The sequence below is a fragment of the Poecilia latipinna genome, unplaced genomic scaffold (assembly GCF_001443285.1).
Source record: "Poecilia latipinna isolate Pla-1442-1.1 unplaced genomic scaffold, P_latipinna-1.0 Scaffold2083, whole genome shotgun sequence".
Classification (NCBI taxonomy): domain Eukaryota; kingdom Metazoa; phylum Chordata; class Actinopteri; order Cyprinodontiformes; family Poeciliidae; genus Poecilia; species Poecilia latipinna.
Window position 1 is genome coordinate 19,048 of NW_015114699.1, and position 19,183 is coordinate 38,230.

Consider the following 19,183-nt stretch of genomic DNA (forward strand, 5'->3'; position numbering starts at 1 on the left):
ACAGGCTGTGCTAACAGGACAGGCCTCATTTCTGATTGGGTGTTTGAGTTGGAAATGCCGCCTCGTGGCTCCTTTCTATCCAAGCCAAACCGCACTTTGGATGTACAACATGAATCTGCCAGCAGCCCTTCCACAGTGCAGGGAAGGACGCTGAGAAAGACGTTCAGAGAGAAGAGCTTCTGAAGGGGTTCTTCTTTCTTCTTTTATTTTTTATTTATTTTTTTGTTTGTTTTTGCTTTGAAATTAAAGCATTTCATGGAACAGTGCGTGTCTGCCTTTTTAGTTTATAATGAGTCTCAGCTGATTTCAAATCGCAGTCCCAGAAAGATAAACAGAAAAACAGCTCAGGGCTCCACCACAGAGCGAGGAGCGGCTGGTGCAGCTTCCTGCACCGTCTGTGTCACTGTCTGTCCAACATTTCCCGTCTCACAGCGAAACTTTTAAATCACATATTCACCAACAGACTCACTGGGAGACACAAATGCCTCGACCACCTACCATACCAGTCTATAATAAGGATGTAATGATGAGGTAAGAGCTGATGGTTGCCAGGCAACAAGGCTAAGGTGTAGCAAGGTTAATGTTTGGAAGCCAGGTGTTGTTTCATGGGAAGAAATCACTGCAGTTTAACAAAGAACCAGTCATCAATAATAAAAAAAGCAAAGTTCCTTAAATAAAAAAAATTACTAAAGTATGCATGAAGTTGCATCTGTAAAGATCTTTCTTATTTTAAAGACCAATTGATTACATTACAGATAAAGCTTTCTTGAAAAAGTAATTAATATCCTTTAACTTTATTAAAACCATAAAACATCACTTAACGATTTATTGGTTTTATGTAATAAAACAACACAAGTAAAAAGTAATTGTAAAGTGTATGGAAAATGATTTGAAATGATTTGCGAATGAAAATCTGACAGCTGTGACGTACATTTGTGTTCAGTCCCCTTTACTCTGATACCCCTATATAAAATCCAGTGCAATCAGTTGCCTTTAGAAATTGCCTATCCGTCACTGCCACCCAGCTAAACAGACTGAGTAAGGAGAGCATTAATCAGGGAAGCAGCTAAAAGTCCCACTGTTACTCTGGAGGAGCTGCAGAGATTCACAGATCAGATGGGAGAACTTGTTAAAAATCTGGTTTTGATGGAAGAGAAGCAGAATGAAGGGCTTTGTTGAAAGAAAAACTACAACAGGAAACTAAAGCTGCACATCACCCTGAACATATCATCCTCAAAGAGATACATGGTAATGGCAGAATCATGATATGGGGATGTTTTTAGTTAGTAAGAACAGGGAAACTATTCAGATTTGAAAAGAAATGGATGAAGCCAAACAAATGACAATCTTAGAAAAGAACTGTTCAGCTTTATTAGGACTAATAAAGAGATTCACTTTCTAGCAGGACAACGGCTGTAAACATACAGACAGAGTTAGACTGAAAGGCTTCAATCAAAGCACACTCATGCAGGAATGTCCCATTTATGGCCCAGAGATAAATATAGTCCAAAATGTTCTCAAATACTTTGTTGAATATGATTGAGTTTGAGAAATTTTCAAAGAACAAAAGATTCACCATCTCAAGATGTGCAAAGCTGGGAGAAAGATACGCAAAAAGAAGCTTGACTCAGCAGTCTACAGCACTACTGCACGTTTCATTTTTATTTGTAAAACATCTGAAACCCATGTTTCTATTAATATCTTTCGTACGTCTATCACATACCACTTCAATAAAATAAATTAAAGTTTGATGTTGTAACGTGACAAAGTGTGAAATACTTTTCCAAGTCACAGTACTTGTCTCTCCAGAACAGATGACCAAACAGAAAGGCTTTCTGTCTGCTGACACCAGTCCTCTAAGCTCTGAGAGGATCCCAACACCTAAACTAGCTAACTAAATCTGTGTGTCCATAAGTATTTAAAGAGTGCCTTTAGAGTACGAGCCAGAAAGAGCCAAAAGGCTCTCGAACAGATGCGGACAAGGAGGCAGATGCCCACTCTATAAAACTCCTCTTCCCAGAGAAAACAGAGCTCCATCTGTTGTGTGTCTGTGAGCCTGCCTACCCCAATGTGTTGGTGCTCTGCAGACCAGGTGGTCTCTCTGTTTACCTGTGGATCCATAAAGCTCTCACAAACACACACACACACACACACCATGCAGGCACGCTCTCCTAATCAGGCGAAAGCTGAAGCAGGGTTCAGTTGGCAGGCTAATTTACAGATCTGCGGAGGGTCGGAGACGAGATGAGCGCGCAGGAAATGACTTCCTCAAGGACAGATAAAACCGCTTCTTTCACCAACCCCGCTCGTCTGCGCCCCACTCAAACTTTAATTGGACACGGTCCATGAGTGAAGGGAACAAATTTCGACAGACACTTAACAACTGAGGGGGAGACGGGTGGAGGGGAGATAACGGCGTCTTCGCCGATTATTACCATCAATCATTGCTGATGGGGAGCAATTCTAACAACTTTAGAGTAAACACAATCTGATGACTTGTGCCATCTGCAACTGAGTAGGCCTTTGTTTTAATCAACATGGAGCCCTGACGGTGATTAGTCGTATTCAGAGAGGAATTCCCATGTCAGCGAGGGACTCCAGAGGCGCCAGAGGAGTAGTCGTTGTGCATTTCCAAACACATCCACCGAGTCGCTGAGTGGAGAATGAGTGTGTGTGTGTGTGTGTGTGTGTGTGTGTGTGTGTGTGAGATGATGTCTATGTGCAGGGGGTTCATGCGTGTGCATGTTCTCCCTCTGTGTGCCGCTTTCGAGGCACAGCTGCTTTACGTAACCTCCGACATCATCTCATGCGGCCCCTGTCACACATGCCAATCATTGCATAAGCCAGTCTGAACAAAAAGCATTAATCACACAATTTGCAGACTCTCTGTCAGCGCCCCATGTTCTTGTAAAGCCGCCTGACAGCAGGCTCGTTTTGTCGGAGCCGGTCTCCTGAGGAAACACAGGAAATGCAGAGCAGAGACAGTCACCGGAGAGGGTTCACACATAATTCAATTCTGACTAACAGAACTCTGCATAATTTCCCCGATCGCTCATGTTGTGCAAAAAAAATAAACAAGACAGACTCCCATAAACAATATCAAGCGTCTAAATGGGGCTTCTGTGCACTAATGCCTGCAATACTTTGGGATAAAGCGATGATATGATAATTTATTTAAAACCTCTTTAGGGGGATGATTTACTGCTGAGTAAAGACCTCGGGACATGAAGAGCCATCGGATTAAATTTATCCAGACAAGATATTAAAGATATTTGTAAGTAGAAAAGATAATTGACCTGCAAGTGACTGAATCTGAAGTGTGTTATTTTACTGATTCACGGAGCCTCTTGTTCTGCAAAGCCTTGCAAACACATATATTTTTCACTTTTTTATGTGATAGAACTCTACACTTCAACGAATTGTACAGTAAAATAGTATTAGTTATGATTTATCAACAGAACTAGACAAAATCTGTGATATATTAAAATTATGGCACTTTGAAGTGGATCGTGGATTCACTCCGTTCAAAAAGCAAAGTACATTTATTTTTAAGAAGTCATTTTAAGGAATCATTGGAAAGATTGAAAAAATAAGACTGGGATCAGATTAAGTCAAACATAAATATCCCACTAACATATATAAAAAATGTTTGATATCAAAGTTTGAATGAAAAAGCAATATTGATTCTCTTTGTCATAGGAGAAGTTTATTAAGATGCTACAGCCTTTGCTTTGGTTCACACCAATTATTTTGCCTTCTTTACTCACCAGCAACTCACTTCAAATGAAGCATCTTCCACTCTTGGCCTAAGACTGGTGCATATCAGGCACTCACATGAAGGCAGTTCACACAACGCCGAGGACAGCAAACAATATTTGCATATCAAATAAGCCTCACGTAGTCTGATGCGCTTCTCCCCTTTTTGCCTGTTCTCGTTCTCTATCTTATTAAGTGAAATAACAAAGCAAAATAAACAACAACAAAAAAAAAAAACAGAAAAAAAAAGCCTCCGTCAACTGTGACACTGATCTCATCTTTTGTATTAAAGAGCGGTGCATAGATTTGGGCTGATCATGAATTTCACCACTCTGATAAATAAAAGAGAAAATCAAGTTGTTGAGTGGAACAACTGATGGAGCAAAAAGTTATTTAGACCATTCTCTTTAGGAGATTAAAAATATGAATCTCCCACCTGGGACACTTGCAGTTGACCCAATCATGAACAGCTCCCAAAGGCGACGCCCCTTTTCCTGTGAGAGGCGGCGTCTTCGGCAGAGTAACCGGTAACTCCTCCTCAGGGACGGCGACGGCACCGCAGGAGTCGCAGTGCACCACTGGGATGGGCGTGCCCCAGTAACGCTGTCTGGATATCAGCCAGTCTCTGAGCTTGGAGCTGGTAAGATGGCCCCCGACTCCCTGCTCTCTGGCCTTCTGGGTAATGGACTGCAACGCCTGCTCCCTGGTGAAGTCTGAGAACTACAACACCGAGATCACAAAAGATAATAAATAAACGATTTTGTCTTTCTAAACAGTAAGACAAAATGAACTGGAGAGCTGTTCTTATGGACATCGTCATTATCAGCATCGTCGCTGCTGACCTTCTGAGAGTTAATCAGAGTTTGTGTTCCGTCTTTGTGGGTTTTCAGCACCGTGGTCCAATTCAGATACAGTGCTCTGGCCACAGACAGGTCTTCCTCACTCACATCTGGAAGACCTGTCACAACAGGAGCAACATTAATTAGAAACAAGACCAAAAATACTTGGTGAAATTTTGTGTTTTTGCAGTGCAGTAATCAATAAATGGCTGTATATATAAAAGTTGCTACAAATTGTCTTGCACAACAGACTTCAATAGCAAAAAGGAGAAGCTGCCCCAAGAGTAATCACTTCAACACAAACACCCTCTGGTGCTTTTTGTCTTGCTTGGAACAAACATACAGTAATATAAATTTTTCAGAAGATTAACAACAGCCTGTTCTACATGTAGCAGCCAGCAGCAGACACGAGCCCCAGAACTCACCGATCACAGCGTCCAGATAGTCATCGAACGCCTCCTTGTGGGAGATCACCACAGGAACCTCCTGGCCGGTGAACCGGTTGAGAGCAGTGACCTCTGTTAGGCAGTCTGGATAGAAAACACAGAGAGGATGAGGAGTTAGAAAGTTCTTGCTTCAAATATTCACACCTTTTCAAAACACTAATTAACACAGCATTGCATTGAAGCTGCACAAACATATGGTTAATGTTCAACATCAACATTTTTATTCAAGACAACAATAGACTGGAACATTTCCAAGAGTTGTCTCATGTTCTGCAGTGAAGTGCCTCAACGTGCAAATAGTGACAAAAAAAAAAATACTTAAAGGTTGTCCCACACGACATCTAATGAATGTTTGGGGTCAGACTAACCTCGCCCAGGCTGAAACGCTTGCTGTAGGAGCGAGCGGACTGAGCTGCTGCCATGCAGGAGCCTGTGGGAGGGCAGGATGGCCAGGTAAGCTGCTCCGTACACCATCTCTGGGGCAGAGCAGTAAGCTGACAGGGTCTCGCCTGTCTCCTTACCGTTGACCTGTAAAGTAAGAATAAATAGGAGCAAATAAGATCTGCAAAGTAATATTTGGAAACCTTCCACCCCCTGCTGCTTTTCTAACTTCAGTTTGTTTGTTTGTTTTTCTACAATACTGCTGAAATGATTATACCAACCACAACTTGGAGAGAAAATAAGGTTTTATAAGTCACTCAGTATCAGTGATTCAATCTCCACCTCTTGTTCTTATTTTTAGATACTTTTTATTTACAACATTTAATCACCTCCCATCAGTCTGTCCGCAACATTAAAAATCAGCCAGAGTATTGATGATCTCTGTCAGACCTTAGAGACGTTTTCTGAGGTGCATTTAGAACATGTAGCCCAGACCACATCACACATAACAAAACAGACTGTTTTGAGCATCTATATAACTTTTATGGGGGAAATCTATGCTGTCCACTATCATCGAGACAAGATGTGGGTCCTGGGTTCAAGTTGGTGGAAACCTATCTTTAAAATGTGGCCTGCAGGCTCTGGTATGGATTGATCATGTGATCAGACAAAGCAGGACTGGTCATGCCGGCTGAGGCAGGAGGCACCAAGGATCCAACCATACAGCCGAAAGCAACTTATGATCTAGACCTCAGTAAATACTGCCATGATGAGATTAACGTCAAATAGACTCCCGGTGGAATACAGCTTTGAAGAGCTATGGAGAAGCACACGCCTCCAAACTGTGCATAAACTGGTCGACTAAAGGAAGTTGTGAGATTTTTTTTTTTCTTTACTAAACCTTTTAATGAAAAACATTTTACACATTTACCACTGCCCACCCTGACAGAAAAGGGTGGGCAGCGGTAATGAGACTGAGATCACAGTGCACTACGAAAGATAAACATTTTTCTAATAGGGCTGTGTGAAAGAAAAAACAAATGTAATTGCAACATCGCTGATGAAGATTGGTGCAACAATATTGTAACAAACTCAGATTTTCCTCACTGCTGTTATTCTCATGTGTGTCTCCAGCCCCCTCTGTAATCTTTATTACTGCGATCCGTATCAGGAGGGAAGCATCTACCGCAATTCAACAGGACGGATATTGGATTGGCACAAAATGATGGGGCTCATGACGCCCGGAGTGTATTAACCAACAATTACGGCATTCCAACAAGACTTTGGAGTTATTAATATTGCACACACTGAGATTGTATGTAGCATAATCTTGTCAATGCTATCAAAAAACAACACCAATTGATTATCAGAAGATATCAGGTTCAATAAGTAGTAATAAGTATGCTTGATTCCCTGATGGAGTTTTTGTGTAGGACGATGTAAAATCAGTCATCCAGTCAGTTTAATAATGCAGCATTAATTATTCATCCTACCTCAGAAATCCTTCTAACACACACAGACAGAAAAACACAAATTGTCAATTTGACTAATTTCTCCTAAAGTAAAGAGTCAGGCTTAAGTAACGCATTTTTGAATAACATGCTTTGGCAATCAGAGGCCTCTCAGTGGGTTCGTTGTTTCCACTCAGCTTGAAATCACTTCTTCACGGAGAACGGCAAATATGGCTTTCACGAATCCAACATAATTTGTGACATTATCTGTTTGGAAAAATTGCCACTCATAAATGTGTGTAGCTGTTGAAAGCAAATAATAAAGCCATCATTCTGAAGCCTTTTTTTTTAATGCATTTTCAGTCAAATAGATCAGTAAACAGAGGCGTCAAAGACAAAGCTTAAAAATGAGCAATCAATTTGGGGAAAAAGACACAGAAAATAGACGGAGAGACGAAAGCAGTGGTGGCAAAACCTCCTTGTGTGGAAACACAAGCTAAAAGATGGCGAGAATTATGAGTTTCACCTTGAGTTTAAAATCAAAGTAGCACCCAGTGCACTCTCCAATCCAGTTCGCCTGCATGGCTTTAACCCCGTACCACTCAGGAAGGTCTGCCAGAGCATCCAGGAGAGGCTGGGGAAAAAAAAGAAGAAAAAAAAGACAGAGACAAACGTGTTTTCAACTTTGGAACAACTGTGAAAGCAGCAAATTTTCCACCTCGCTGTGGCAAGGCGATATTCTCAGAACTACGTGACTGCAGCTTAGTGTGGCCTCTTTCAAAGCATTGAAAAATTAATTGGACAAAGTGGCACAAGCCTGCCACATCACCAGAGCTGGACAGAAGGGGATTTTTAAAAACTCTGACTTTCACTGCTTCTACTTTCCTGGAAATGAACGAACTCTGTGGGATCGAGCGCACTGCCCACTTTCCTCCCCACACATACCAACAGTTACTCTGCATGATTAAATGGATCTATGCATATGAACGAGGCTCGGGCCAAAAAGCCGCAGCTGGTCAGTGGAGAGAGATGTTATAATTCTCTATTTCCCTTTCAGTCTGTCACAATCCATTACCTGCAGTCCGGCTCCTGGAGCTTTCTCGCTGTGTGCTGCCTCATCACAGAGTTATTGATACAAACATAAACACTGGCTGGGGTCCTCAGTGAGCACGAGTGCAGAAACGAACGGCCATGTTTGCTCCAGATTGGGAAAACAGAGACATGCTATGTCTTCTCAGATGACAAGTAATCTGAAAAGTGCGGCATGCACTGACATTCAGACCACGAGCATGCATTCAAAGCTGCATGTATTTTGGGATGCGTCTCTGTGTGCGTCTGTAGACTTAAATTTCTGCCCATTTCTGCTGGAAAAATCTGAAAATCAGTCATATGAGGGGAATCTGTGAAAATATATTTTCAGGTTTTGCTATTAATGCTATTTTGGAGTTAAATCTGGACTTTGACTGAGCCATTCCAACGCATCAATACATTGATCCAAATCATTTCATTGTAGCTTCAGGTGTATTTTTAGCGTCATTGCTCCGCTGGAAGGTGAACGTCTGTCCCATCGGGCCTAACAGGCTAATCCATTGATCTTTCTATCAACTCAAAAACAGAAGTATCCCCACAGCCTGATGCTGCCACCACCAACTGTCACCATGGAAATGGTTAACCTGAGCTGTGGGTCTCTGCGGCTCCTCAGGAGTTAACCACTGTCAGGTTATATGGGTGGTCAGGTCTCATTGGATTAGAGCTCTAATAGACGCTTCAAGTAATGAAATACATTGTCGTTTGTGGATGAAGCATAAAAAATATTGCTTTGAAAAGCTGAAGGACAATACTTTTGTAAGGCACTATAATTATAACAAACCCGAATCAGTGAGACATCAGTGAAAACTCTGGCAGTCATTAAATAAAGTTAGCAGAAATGAAAAATAAACTCCAGGAGGCATGACGGACAAGCAAAGATGGATTTCCAGTGAGAGGGAACAACTGCTTTTACTTTCCTCGACTCAAAAGTACTGATTTGCCACAGAAGCACAAATAACTGTAACATGTACAACAAGGACAGGCGTTACTATGGAAACTAAGAAAACTGTGAGAGAAAAAAAAACATGGTATGGCAAAAACTAAGTAATACTCTATATCTCAGAGGGGGAAAGAGTCGTTCAGAGCAGAATACAATACATTGTAGCACAAAACTCAAGTTGCTTCTGGGTAATTTACTGAAATGATGAAGTGTTTTTAGAAACTTGAACGAGCATGCCTTTAACGAATACTGTCAGAGAACTATAAAAATGGAGACTCACTCTCTCTGTCCAGAATTTCTCTGCCTACAAAGTGTGATTATGCATGAAATTGAAAAACTCTCCTGCAGCCACCTGATAATTTAGCATCCTGCGCGCTGCACGTTATTTTTTTCATCATTAACAGATCCATTGTGCAACGTGGGGCAACTTGATGGCTAAACTGACTGAACATTGTCTGAGGTTAATGTTGTCTAACGGACCCGGACACGTGCGGGGCCGAGCAGACGAAACGCAGGAAACTCGCAGTCCAATTACATCACTTTTCATTTGGCACGCTGCTGCTCGACATGCTCCTTCCTTTCATCTCCATCTGTCTTTCTCACTTCTTTCCCTTAACACCTCCCTGTTCCTTCCTTCCCACTTCTCTGCTCGTCAGAGAAAATTAGAAATGCAGGAACACATTGTCACAGTAGGCTGCTTCCACCTCCACTCGCTCCTCTGACACGGTCGCACGCGGCCAACTTCGACTACGCCAATCGGATAAAAACTGATGGTGGACAAAATGTATTTAGATTAATCTGAAATGAAAAACTTGGCAGGCAATAAATCCAAAATGAGTAAAATTGATTTACTAATGGCTACAGTGAATTGAAAAAAAATATATACTTGAACTGCTTCACGCTTTGTCATGTTATGACAAAGTTCATTGTATTTTACTAAGGTTTCATGTAATAGACTAAGAAGTGGATGACATTTAAGTTTGTGGGTAAAATTTGGAAAAGTTTGTACAGTGGAAAAATTCTTAATTTCTTGCCCCTGTAAGGCTAAATATTTATTTTTTAATTTAAACTACAGTAACATTACTGTCTAAATAAGTGAAATATGTTATGAAACCACAAAGCGTATAAAAACTCAATGTGAATCTTTCTTGTAGAAAAGGATACTTTTTTTTTTTTTACTAGTAGGAAGGGGAATCATTGGGTTTTGCTTCTTGGTTGTTCTTTGTCACTACAACACAATTTTCTAAGAATGTTTTAATCATCTTAAAAACGACAAAAAGAAATCAAGGTTGTAGAGGAAGTTGCTTTTGTCTGATGTTGATTCCAGGTGATTTTTTTAGCAGATTTTTGTGAATCTATCAAAACTGATTGGCCCATTACAATGCAGGGGAATGTTTAACCCTTAACTTTCAACCCACTGAAGCCATTAGGGACAAAAAAATTTATCTTTTCCATAATGCATTACGTCTTAAATAACTTCATCAATCATTCAACCAATTTGATGATTTTACCTTTTTACATGCCAGTTTGATAAGTTGATATGACCTTTATTATTTATGAAAAATATGCAAAACATGATTTATTTTCCCTATTACAGTTCTTAGGTGGGTAGGGGACATTTTTTGTGAATAATTAGCCACAACATGGACTTTAACGCATCATCAGTTCTTGTGACGCATCAGATTTAAAACCTATCTCTGGAGTCATAAAGTACAAGAATTTCCACTCTGTTTCTCTTTATTTATGAGTGAAATACTAAATATTTAACTGTTTTTTTATTTTTTATTTTTATTCTTGCAAATGCACCAAATATTGTGGGGTGAAACGTTGACTCCCACTCATTTCAGCTAATGTGGCTTCTGCTGCACATAACGTCTCACAGAGTAAACGCATGTGCTGCATGTAAAACACGTTAACCAGTGTTCCCTGTGCCCGTTTCGGCCCGGAGGGAGTTTTCGCTCCCTGCAGCAGGCCTGCTCACCCCGGTGCAGGAAGGTTAGGTTTCATCAGCCAGCCAGACCAACCCCAGGTCTGCTCCTGTATTTACCCCTTTGAACAGAGAGGCCGAGCTAAAGATGATGGTCTCCAGGGGTCTGATTACAGAAGCAGGGAGGCAGGGCAGCAGCTGCTGCTACTGAAGTGTCAGCCATGATTGTTATCAGAGGGCTCCGCTGCTCGTTTTTACACACAAACACACACACACACATTACAAATATGGCTCTCGCACATGAACCAGTCGAACCTTAGCATAGTTTGTAGTCTTGATGAACCACTGTGTCAGTAGCTTCTGCTCCACCAGAGCGCCAGACCTCCAGGATCGACCACTTTCATCCACCTGCTCATCTGCCAGCACCGTCTGATCAACGGGGTCCCAGTTCACCACGGCCTGAATGCCGGACAAAAACAAGCACACACAGTCAGATCAAAACCCACACGGTTAAAAATGAAATGAGGACGCCTGATTTCTGCCTCAATAATAGAAAGGCTTCTGTTTTTCAGGTCACTCCACTGGTTTTGTTATTTCTCTATGAAGAAAACATTCCTACCTCTTTTTGATATGCCAGTCCAGCTTCAAAGAGCTTGATGAACAGATACTGTGTCCACTTGTAGTAGTCTGGGAGACAAGTGGTGATTTCCTGTTGATGAAAGCCAAAAATCAGGTGCGCAGTGCAAAGTGGAAGTCAGCAGAGAGCTACTTTCCTTTTTCCTCTAATCACAGAAGCAGCAGCGGCATTTCTGGATTTCTTTGGGTCTTAAAAGTCCTGCCTATTCCATCAGCTTCCTATGCTACTGAATGGATTTCTTCTCAGTTGCCTTGTTCCTTTTGCACTACGTTTCATTTTTGCTTTCCCAATTCTGAGCTGTGGATCTCAGCAGCAACTCCAAAGTAACATAAATATGAAATACAAATGCAAAAAGGTTTGTGGTTGTAATGTGGAAAAAGCACTTGAACACTTTTTCAGGTTCCCTCTTCTTTATGTGTGTAAATGTAGCACGAACATGGACCCAAACATGACTCGGTCTTTTGTAACATCTTGGCCGATCCTCTCCTATCTCCCACTTACTCTGTCCCAATTGAAGCAGAGCCCAAGGCTGTCCAGCTGCTCCCTCATGGACTCGATGTTACTGAACAGAAAAGTAGCAGAGGAAGAAGTTACACATGAAAAACAGACATTTACACTCTTTGTCTTAAATGTACGTGCCTTTTTGTCCACTCTTCGGGATCGAGACCTCGCTCTATGGCTGCGTTCTCGGCAGGAAGCCCAAAAGCGTCCCAACCCATCGGATTAAGCACCTGGGAATTCAGCTGTGTATTAATTGTCACTGTTGGATAAATAATTCGTTAAAGAATCAATCATAAGTCAGCCCACATAAATCAACTGAAATTAATACTAATCTGGATAATATTGGAAGATTTTATAGCTGCATTTTATGTATCAAATATTTTTTTCCCCAATAAGCTTTTATTACAGTCAAGCTAAACTTTGCAAAATCTCTCCACAGATAGAAAATCTTTAGAAACTGTCTCAATGACTAAAGCCTGTGATGCTGACCTTTGTGATAAAATATGCTCTAAGCAACAATAGGACACATTCAAAGCCAGCCTGCCGTCTTCTCTGGAAACCCCACAGTTTGCTCATGGCCCCACCTCTCCACACATCATGTCAAACGAACCCTGAACGCAATCATTTTTCACCTGAAGAAGAACAGCTAGAACCCTGTTTGTTCTCTTTTAGTTCAATAATACTTAAACACAATCATACCCAAAGCAGTTTACCATATGAGAGGTTCCTCCAAAGAGAAAAGGACACAACTGAAGCTACCAGGAAGACTTTGTGCTTCATCAAATTGAACGACAGTGTTCTTCAAGGATGTGTATTTAGTAATTTGCACTTTATCCAACAATAAATCACAGCATTTCTGAACTCTATGAAAACAAGATTATTAAAGTTAATGATCCTACTGCAATCCGAGCCACTAAAAATGGAGTTCAGCTTAAGTACAATAGTTTCTGCTGCAGACCATGACATGGTTTCACACACTGCCAGTGGCTATCATATGGATAGGCTCAGCAGAAATCACTTTTTCAGAGTCTACGTCAGCAATTATCCCTTCTGGAGTCTCAGCAAGACACACCAAGCCAAAATAGTAGAAGACCCAGCTGTGTGGAATAACAGATTGATGGATATTACATACATTTTTTAAAGCAGGTTTTTGGTCGCATTTTACAACCTTATTTTATATTCCTGTCCTTCCATAGTAATGTATCTTTTATCTGTGGTTTCTTCATGTTATTCCACTTCGACTGAAGACATCACTTGCAAAAATGTTGTCTTTTGCTCACCCAAAGCCCCACTGCCCTCCGTATTAATGTTTTCCCTGTCCAGAAGTGCTCCGTCTACACGTCCGTGCTTTTGTCTCGCTCTTTGACACACACACTTAGGAAGTCTCTTTCACTCATTTCTCAAGCCCTTCGGCTGTATTTTCTGCTCACTGAGAGAAAAACGAGATGAAAGCGCAGGACTGGAAGGAGCGAGTAAAGTGGAGGAGAAGGAGAGTGACAATGAGTCGAAGGCTGGAGAGGATCATTGCGGGGACTCTAACGGGTCTGATGTTTCAGATGAATTGGTATCCTTGGTAACTGCTGGGCCCTCATTTGTAAAGCCGAGTGGTGGATGGTATAAGGCTGAGAGGCTGTCGGCTCACTAAGCTCCGGGGAAATACGAGCAGAGCACATGCCAAGGATAGTCTATGATAATAAAAAAAAAAAACACATACTAAAACGATGAGAGCATCATTATGGTGATACAATGCAGGTCTACATATTTAGCATAAATAGCTGAAGTGGAGTGAGGCTCTATTTATGAAGGTCTATTATGAAAAGGTTGCCAATTTTGTTTTGTTTTTTTCCTTTATGAATCATATTACACTTAAAGAGTAAAGCCTATCCCGACCTTAACGTTGACCACAATTAGCTCTACTGTAGTATCGGATGACACAGATCCAACCAGGACAGGAAACATACTGTAAACTCACAGCCTTCTGGACCACAAGGGTTCCAGGAGAGCTGGCAGACTCGTTTTGTGACTGCAGAGCGACAGTACTAAATAAAAGCGCTCACCCACGCAGCTCAATTCCATCTGTGTTAGCTTTGAAATGCAACTTCACACTCTTGTTTCCAGATGCCAACATTTCTACGCAAATTCTTACTGTGTCCACTTGTTCCAGTGGACAAAAGTAATTTTACATCAAGAGATGTATCTATTTTATTGTATCGCAGCAATTACACAGCACGCCAAAATGCATTGATGTCTGCGGTGTCATCAAGTTAAATCATTTCGAAGTCCATGGAACCGAAACTGGCCAGAAAATTCTGATCTGTGTATCTCCAGATAACATATTATTACACTATATTTATCCGTACAAACAGTGGCTAAATAAAAGACATTGTAAATTTGATCATCAGTTATCATCACATTATAATAGGACTTCAAACCATATTCAAAACATCACAAACTTGTAGACATCACCTCAAAAACCCAGCAGAATATCAACAGGTGAGTGCAGATTTCTCAATTAACACATTGGGGAGTTTTGAGCATACACCATAACGGTGTTTCCTTTTAGACAGATGCTCAGGGAAAGAGCAGTGCTGTCCAATGAGCAGCCAGCAATCAAGTGAAACCAAGTTTCCTTCAGGGAAATCCCACAGAGAAAAAGGGAATTCTCTCAGCAGGTGACGGATAAACGCACATTTGATGTAAAATCTCAATGGAGCAAAGCTTTTCGGAGCAGTTTTTTCACATAGCAGTTTGTTGTCTGGCTAAAAGCAAGGACCAGTGGTTGTTTAGATGAGCAATGATCGAAGTAGAAGTGTGTTCCTGCAAAACAGCCACCAACCTGACCTTGCAGTGGCTGGCCTCAGCGCCATCGACAGCAGCCGGTAAGTGGAATCAAACAGAGAGCAAAAAGAGCTGTGGACTGAAGCACTTTGATCTTAACTAGTCTGGTCATTAAGACACCAGAGGGCTTTAGCTCAAGAGTATGGATCTGCCTTAATTTACACACCTACTGAAAACCAAAAGGAAACGAATACACAAGAGTAAAAGTAAAATTGCCACAGAAGTTCTGAGGTCTTTCAGTTTCAACACCCTGCAGCTGTAGACAAAGAGGAAAACAGCTCAGTTTTCCTCTTTATGGATCTGACAATAGCAGCTTCAAATGGTAAAACTGTATTACATAAATATTCAATATATATTTTTTAGCTAAACTAAAAAAAATAGTCAAATTGACTATGTTCTGTGAATAAATACTTTCAGGCATGAAGACACAATATGATAGCTTCAAATATAAAATTAAAACTGAAATAAAAATACAGCAATTGAAGGCTTAAATAATAAACATTTACATTCAGGATATGGGAATATGCGTACTTTCAACTCTGCAGTTTATGTCATGACTGCAAAACTAACTGCACCTTTTAAATTATAAGAACAAATTAAAGCAGCAAATTGCAGAAAATATTGGAGCTGTTAAATGTTTCTCACTTAATCATTAAATTGCTCTCATTGTTTTTTTCAGTGAGATGCCATCAGAGCTGCCCTGGCTTCACTGACCGGCCAAAGAGTGGCAGATGAATTTCTCTCCATTGCTAATGAGTCAAACTCAAGACTCAAACATTAATTTGAAGAGGCTGCTTTTCATTCTTAAATTTGTATTTTTATTTTGCCTGAATGAAGAGTTCCTTTCACAGAAATTTAGTAGAATCACAACAACACAGGAATCAGCCCAAAAGCTTATATCTGCCATTTGTAAAGAGAAGTCAATACAACACACGCACGCACGCACACACGCACACACGCACACACACACTGCATCAAAGTTTGCTCTCCTGCTGTGTAGCTCTAAAAAACTGAAAAAAATTGCAAAAACAAAAAAATCTTAAATGATTTTTCTATTATTCTAACTAACCTGAAACAGCAAACATTTAGTCCAACTGAATGTCAGACAATGAAAAAAAACAGGCTACGTGTCTTTAAACAAAGTGTATGTAAATATCTGGTTTCAACTGCAAATACCTCATCTAAGATCTTTTCGAGAATAATTTGAATCTGAAAATATCCTTGAACCTTGTGAGATCAATGATGAAAAAAACCTCCCGAATCTGCAATTAACCTGTTTTCTCCTGAAAGAGTTTAATCAGTGACTCAATATTTTTTTTTTTTTTTTCATTTCCAGTTGCTTAGATCTGAGCTTTACCAGGAAGACACATCAACATTGGCTCTCCGCTCCTTGTGTGTCACACAGGCAGAATATTTGTGCCCTGACAACATGAGATATCTCTGGCTGGCATTGAGCTGCGGCTGCTCGGAGTGCCTGGCGTGTTTCAGGGATGACTGGGGTAATAATAGTGAACACATGTGGACAAAAGCAGACATACCTGATGCCCTCTCATTCTCTGGAAGTGAGCAATGGTGTCGCTGATGGTGTACACTCGCACATGCCCCATGTGAAGGCGCCCCGATGGGTATGGAAACATAGAGAGGACATAAAACTTCTTCTTGACGGAATACTGTGGAGAAAAAAAAAAAAAAAAAGATACAGAGACAAGAGCAGCTTAAAGCTGGCCTGACTTTGAAGGATCTGTATGTGGATGAGACTGCATTAAGTGGCTGAGGTGAGGATGCCAGTAATAACTCATCATATTCAGAGTGAGGGCCACTGACTGTATTACCGTATGAGGCTCGCACAGCGGCTGATTATAGTGTCTAAACGGTGGCAGATAATGGATGGTTTACAATCACAACACGGTTTCTATGGCAGCACAGCGAGGACCACTTCCACCCAGCTATACGTGATTACAGGAAACCTGACTCATGAATTTTTCAATAAATTAATTAGAGCCAGCGCCCTGTCATAAATGCACTTAATCACTGTCAGCTTTGCCTAGACAGCCACACACTCGGAGCATTAGGACATATAATCAGCCTGTGACGAGCTACCGGGACCCAAACGCCTGTGAGAGATTAGGGAAAAATTAACTAAATAAAATACATAAATGTGGAAACAGGTGGAAGATCTCGCCATAGTTACGTCTGGTAAAACAAAAATGCATCTTTTTCACATCAGATGTTTCATTTACCAGAAAAAAAAAAAAAAAAACCGAGGTGAAACAATTTCCATTAACTGTGGAGCGATTCTATTGACTGGCCCAGAAAGCCAGTGAGGCAGCATGCACAAGCCACATGTCATGTTTAATACCGTCAAGTGTGTCTGTGCTTTTCTTCTCAACTGCAGACCAAAATGTCAGCAGCATTAAAAAAAAGAAAAACCCTATCGATCGCTACAAGCTTGGTTTGTGACAGTCTTTTTTTTTTTTTTTTTACAGTCGGTAAGAAGTAGGTCATTTTAGAGGCACCATCTGTGTATTTAGAGTGGTTTTAATAAGTGAACACACACCTTCTAAAAGTTTTTCCAATTTAAAAACTATTTTCGCTTTTAACATGACATTCATATAAAAAAAAAAAAAAAACTCCAAATATGTTCCAGGAAAAATATAGAAAATAAAGAAGATAAATACAGTTGTGTATATTTTTTAGCTAACACTTTGTTCAAGCATCATTTGATTCAGTTTGAAAATTTATACTATTTTAGTGGGAGTGTGTTGGCGTATCAGATCTTAAATGTCCCCTTTATTCCTTAGAAAAGAGCTTTAAATTAGGACTTTATCTCAGATTCAGTTCCAAAACTTTCATGTTCTTCTTCATCTGAAGTCGCTTTTATTAATTTAGTTGTAAGCTAGAGCTCATTGTGAAGCTGAAAAGCACAATTACTAACAGACAAGTGAAGTTTTTGATGAGTAATGCCATTTTGTATTGCTTATTATATCATCTACTTTGAAGAATACTGTGTGACTGTGTGCGTGAATGGGAATGACTGATTTCATGTAAAACATTTCCTGAAAAGGTCCTGAAAAGAACTATATAAGCCTGATGTTATTTTATCTACTGAAAATATACATGAAGGAGTAATAACCAGAAATTCCTGCAGTATCACACACATCAGGTGGATCAGAAGCACTATAATCAAAGACAGTTTAGGCTGAAAGAGGCTGAATTATGAATTGAGACCAAAAGGTACTTAAAGAAATTAGTAGGTCAGCGGTGTGCAGATGTATGTCACCAGGTTGATGCAACATTTTTTTAATATTTCCCTCTCTACACTTTGTCTGTTTCTCAGCTGAACTGAGCATGATATCCATATCACTGGGGATGTAAAATTGATTTATTGTGGTTTAAATTTCAGATAAAAGTCTGACATTTAACAGGGTTGTGTCCACTGTACAAACAGGGGTGAAAGCAGGGAGGCTCAAGAAAAAGAAAATGACAAACACATCCTATGAATGTCTATTTTTGAAATGTGATGCCATTAAACAAGCAAACATAATGTGGTTAAACAGGTTTATTTGTATTCACTTGAAAGCCACTACATCAAAATTCAATTTAACATAGAACTGAAATATATTGAACAGTATTCAGAAAAAGGTGAAAACAATATTAAAGAAGTACTTTAAAGGATTTTTTAAAAATCAAATCAACTTTTTCTGTGGCAAATAAAAATGAGTACTTTCAATTTATTCTGCATTTGCTCTCTTGCAAAATTAGCTCTAGAGCAGACTGTCAAAACACAGCTCACAGGATCTGTGGGTACTTTAGCAGAAATAGGCGCAGAGCACAAGTGTAACAGAAAAGGATTGCAAAAATAAAAACAGTGCCATTTCACAAGAAATATTTCTCTCCACAGCCCAAAAGGAGACTTTTTTTTCAACAACTTTGAGATAAATAGAACCTCAAACTGATTTAACTATAAATTATTTTTAAAAATGTGTTGTTTCAATGCAAACTAAAGCTTACCAAATTGACAATGATAATTATTTCTGATTAGTACTAAACAATAGGGTCAGGGCTGCTAGTCACTTGACTCAGATGGAATTATTCCACTGATATTCTTGTTAAAATGATGACTAAAAAAGAAGGTTTACATGAACAGACATGATAGTTTCTCTGTACAATTTGTTCAGGAAAGCAAATGTTATTTTGTTCTAATTTGGCAACAAGATGACAAAAACCTGCTCACACACAAGCCTCCCAGCCAGGATGTACCCAACATTTCATTCTTCTGCCAGAATCATGAAGTGAAAGAAATTTCTTGTTCTTGTCACTTTCCCCCAAACAGCTGATGCTTAGTCTCACAACGGGAGATAGATGCCTGTTTCACAGT

The 19,183-nt window shown here is 40.2% G+C and overlaps 1 protein-coding gene across 2 annotated transcripts in view; it reads right to left on the reverse strand.

The window, feature by feature from the left end:
• The window catches only part of lars2 (leucyl-tRNA synthetase 2, mitochondrial), a 36,761-nt gene that overhangs the window by 12,040 nt on the left and 5,538 nt on the right, over positions 1-19,183 (reverse strand). For both annotated transcript variants that reach the window (XM_015016956.1, XM_015016955.1), the window contains exons 3-12: positions 16,344-16,475; positions 12,106-12,197; positions 11,968-12,028; positions 11,449-11,538; positions 11,145-11,288; positions 7,400-7,507; positions 5,410-5,569; positions 5,021-5,125; positions 4,599-4,714; positions 4,193-4,476 (exon numbers count right to left, since the gene is read on the reverse strand). In XM_015016956.1, the coding sequence (XP_014872442.1) occupies positions 4,193-4,476; positions 4,599-4,714; positions 5,021-5,125; positions 5,410-5,569; positions 7,400-7,507; positions 11,145-11,288; positions 11,449-11,538; positions 11,968-12,028; positions 12,106-12,197; positions 16,344-16,475 (1,292 nt within the window). The remainder of the gene's footprint in view (positions 1-4,192; positions 4,477-4,598; positions 4,715-5,020; positions 5,126-5,409; positions 5,570-7,399; positions 7,508-11,144; positions 11,289-11,448; positions 11,539-11,967; positions 12,029-12,105; positions 12,198-16,343; positions 16,476-19,183) is intronic.